At 61.5% G+C, this 2992-nt stretch overlaps 1 protein-coding gene across 1 annotated transcript in view; it reads left to right on the forward strand.

The window, feature by feature from the left end:
* Positions 1-1634, forward strand: part of RNF214 (ring finger protein 214) — an 8410-nt gene extending 6776 nt beyond the window's left edge. The window contains exons 12-14 of the mRNA XM_014949630.1: positions 175-282; positions 640-735; positions 1377-1634. Of these exons, the coding sequence (XP_014805116.1) occupies positions 175-282; positions 640-735; positions 1377-1442 (270 nt within the window). The 3' untranslated portion in view covers positions 1443-1634. The remainder of the gene's footprint in view (positions 1-174; positions 283-639; positions 736-1376) is intronic.
* The last annotated feature ends 1358 nt before the right edge of the window (positions 1635-2992 follow it).

Below are 2992 nucleotides of genomic sequence, written 5' to 3' on the forward strand. Positions count from 1 at the left end.
GGGGGCTGGGAGGGCATGAGGAGCTGCATCTGCTCCTGGGTTCCCTGCTGCACAGAGCTCGGGCCTGTCCCCTGGGTGCTGGCAGCAGGAGCAGCCCTCCCCGCGGGTGAGGAGGGTGACGTGGTGTCCTTCCCTTCTGAGCCTCCCTGACGGGCCTCCTTTGCCTCGCTGCAGCCTCTCGGCCGGATCAGAGCCCCCATGTTCTCTGCTCCCCTGCCTCAGATCAGCACGCCCATGTTCCTGCCCCCGGCCCAGGTGGCTTACCCTGGGACAGCGTCGCACGTAAGGGCTTTTTTGGCTTCTCCAGAGCACTTGGGGAAGGGGATGGAGGGAGCCCTTGGGAGAAGTGGCCCAAAGGATGAGCCAGGGAAGCTGGGACCTCTCTCCTCACGCAGCTGCTGGGGCTGGTGAGGGGGCAGGGGAGGGTGAGGGACAGGGGTCCTTTGCTCCGCATCGGAGGGGATGGGAATGGCCACAAGAGAGGCTCCAACGTCGTGGGATGGCTGGGGGCAGAGGGGGGAGTTGGGCAAACCGTGGCCCTGGTGGCCAGGCAAGCAGCTGGAAGGTGGAAGGCGTGCTCTGAGCTGGGGGGTCTGACTCGTCCCCGTCTCCTCTCTGTTCCCTCGCTGCTCGTCCCAGAGCCCGGCTGCCTGCAAGCTGTGTCTGATGTGCCAGAAGCTGGTGCAGCCCGGTGACCTTCACCCCATGGCCTGCTCGCACGTGCTGCACAAGGAGGTGAGTGTGCTCTTGGGTCCCTCGTGACGGTTCCTAGTGCCGATTCCCTCCCGTGGGCCCTGGGGGGCGAGTCCCTGTCACGTGGAGATGGTGCCAGGAGAAGGGTATGATCAATAAACAGCTGCTCTGCCTCCTGTCCTCCTCCCTGTCCTTGCTGGGCCATTCAGTGGTGCCTTTAGGAACAGGCTGTCCGTATTCCGTCCTCCGAGGCTGCCCTCGTTGCCAGGAGCATTAGACCCTGGCCTTTTGCCTTCTCGGAGCAGGAGGCTCTGGGAGGATCTAGAGAACATGGGGTGATGGAGGAGCTGCTCCCCTCACCCAGGTGTCTGGGCACGGTGGGTCCGTGCTCAGGAGCCCTTGGGAAGAGGAGGAGCCTTTCTCGTCCCGCAGTCGCCCGCGTAGGCAAAGCCCCCGTCCCCAAATCCTGCTGGGGCCTCCAGCGAGTGCCGAGGAACCGGAGAGCCACGCGTTGGTGGTCCTGCTGGGTGGAAGAGGGCTCCCTCCGCGCGGCCACCTCCTGTCCAGGAGCCAAAGAAACCGGCCCTTAAACCCGAGCGCTCTCCTGCAGAAGTAGCGCCGCGCGGTGCTCGCGGTGCCCCCGAGTCGTGCCGGTGGCTCTTGACTAATTCTCTCTCTTCCAGTGCATCAAATTCTGGGCACAAACCAACACAAATGACACTTGCCCCTTTTGCCCAAGTCTCAAATGACGGCTACTCGAACAAAGCGGTCCCCCCCCGAGGAGTTGCTGTGAATAGACAGGATCGGTTCTAAGATTTCTACAGTTCTATATTTATACGACCATGTATACACATGTACATTTTTATTATATAGGTAATGGTGTGTATAGAAAGTCTGTATACATACAAATTCATAAATAAAGTGTGTATATTATGCAGTGATCTGGTGCTGAGCCTCCTTTCTCACCCCTTTCCAGCGCCTGGGACGCTGGTGGCTGCTCTCCCTCTTCCCATGGAGCTTCCAGCACCATCTTCTCCGGGGCCACCGCTCCCAGGAGACAATTCCTGGCCCCCCCCGTTCCCCCCTGCGCAATGACAAGGTTGCAGAGCCATTTTTTGTGGTCTTTTTTCTTTTTTTTTTAATTGTAATAATAATTTACCGTGTTAACATTCATCGTTCTTACATGGACAATAGGTTACAGAGCGCTGGAGTCTCCACCCTGCGGGAGCCCCCCCCGGCCCCCCCCCTGGCTCTGATGGCCCTCGGGGGGGTGGGGAGGGAGCGCTGGGGGGGCCACGGGGGGCGGCTGCGCTGCAGCTCAGGAAAAAAACCGACCTCTGGCAGTTCCTTCTTTCCCCCTCTCTCTCCTCTCCTCTCTCCTGCAGCAGGGGCTGAGGCGCCAACGCTCTCTCCGTGGATCTCGGTGGGACGGCCGGGTGCTCAGCACCACTTCAAATCTTGCATTTACTCTGTAAAATTTCTTCTCCCCCCTCTCCCCCCTCCCCTTATTTGCAATCTCTGGCCCAAATTCGGCCTCGGGGCTGGTGGGGGCAAGCGCTGCCCAGGCTGAGCGTGCCCCAAGGTGGCCACGGTCCCACTCTTCCTCCACGCTGGCCAGCGTGGTTTAAGGCAGTGGTCCACAACAGAGTCCCAGGGGTGCTGGGGGGGTCCTGGGCAGGCCCGGGGGTGGTGGTGGAGGGCTGGGCACGCTCTGCCATCACAAAGCGCTGCCCCCCCTGCGCCGGAGCGTGGGGAGGGAGGGGGTGCTGGCTGGAAATGCGCTGCTGGGGAGGGGGGTTTGGGGGTGCGTGTCAGGGGCTGTTGGGGGGGTGCCCGGCGCTGGGGCTGCCTTGTCTCTCCCTCTCTGCCCGTCTCCTCCTCCTCCTCCTCCTGCCTCGCTCCCTGTTCCCAGGAATATTGAACTGCAGGATTTAGTTAACAAGCTTTACGCCTGGCGATTACGGTGGCCTTACCCCTGTCCCCACCTGAACCGGGGCTGGGGGGCAGCCCCCCTTTTTTTTTCCTCATTTTCATTAGTGAATCTCAGTCTTTTGCACAAAAGCGCTTTGGAGGCAGAGAAGGAAGCAGAGCGGGAAGGGAGAGGGACTGGGACACCCTCCCTCTGCCGTAGGGACAGGATGAGGGAACAAGTACCTCCCGGGCTCAGTGGCCTTTGGGCTTGGGAGCCCCTGCCCTTGGTGGTCCAGCCCCCCCCTCCTGTGTCCCTCTGCCCCCCCCCTCCTCCCAAACCACCTCGGGGCCACCTCTGAGCCATAAAGTGCTTCCGCCCCAGCAAGCC

Source organism: Calidris pugnax, unplaced genomic scaffold (assembly GCF_001431845.1).
Source record: "Calidris pugnax isolate Ruff unplaced genomic scaffold, ASM143184v1 scaffold180, whole genome shotgun sequence".
Taxonomy (NCBI): domain Eukaryota; kingdom Metazoa; phylum Chordata; class Aves; order Charadriiformes; family Scolopacidae; genus Calidris; species Calidris pugnax.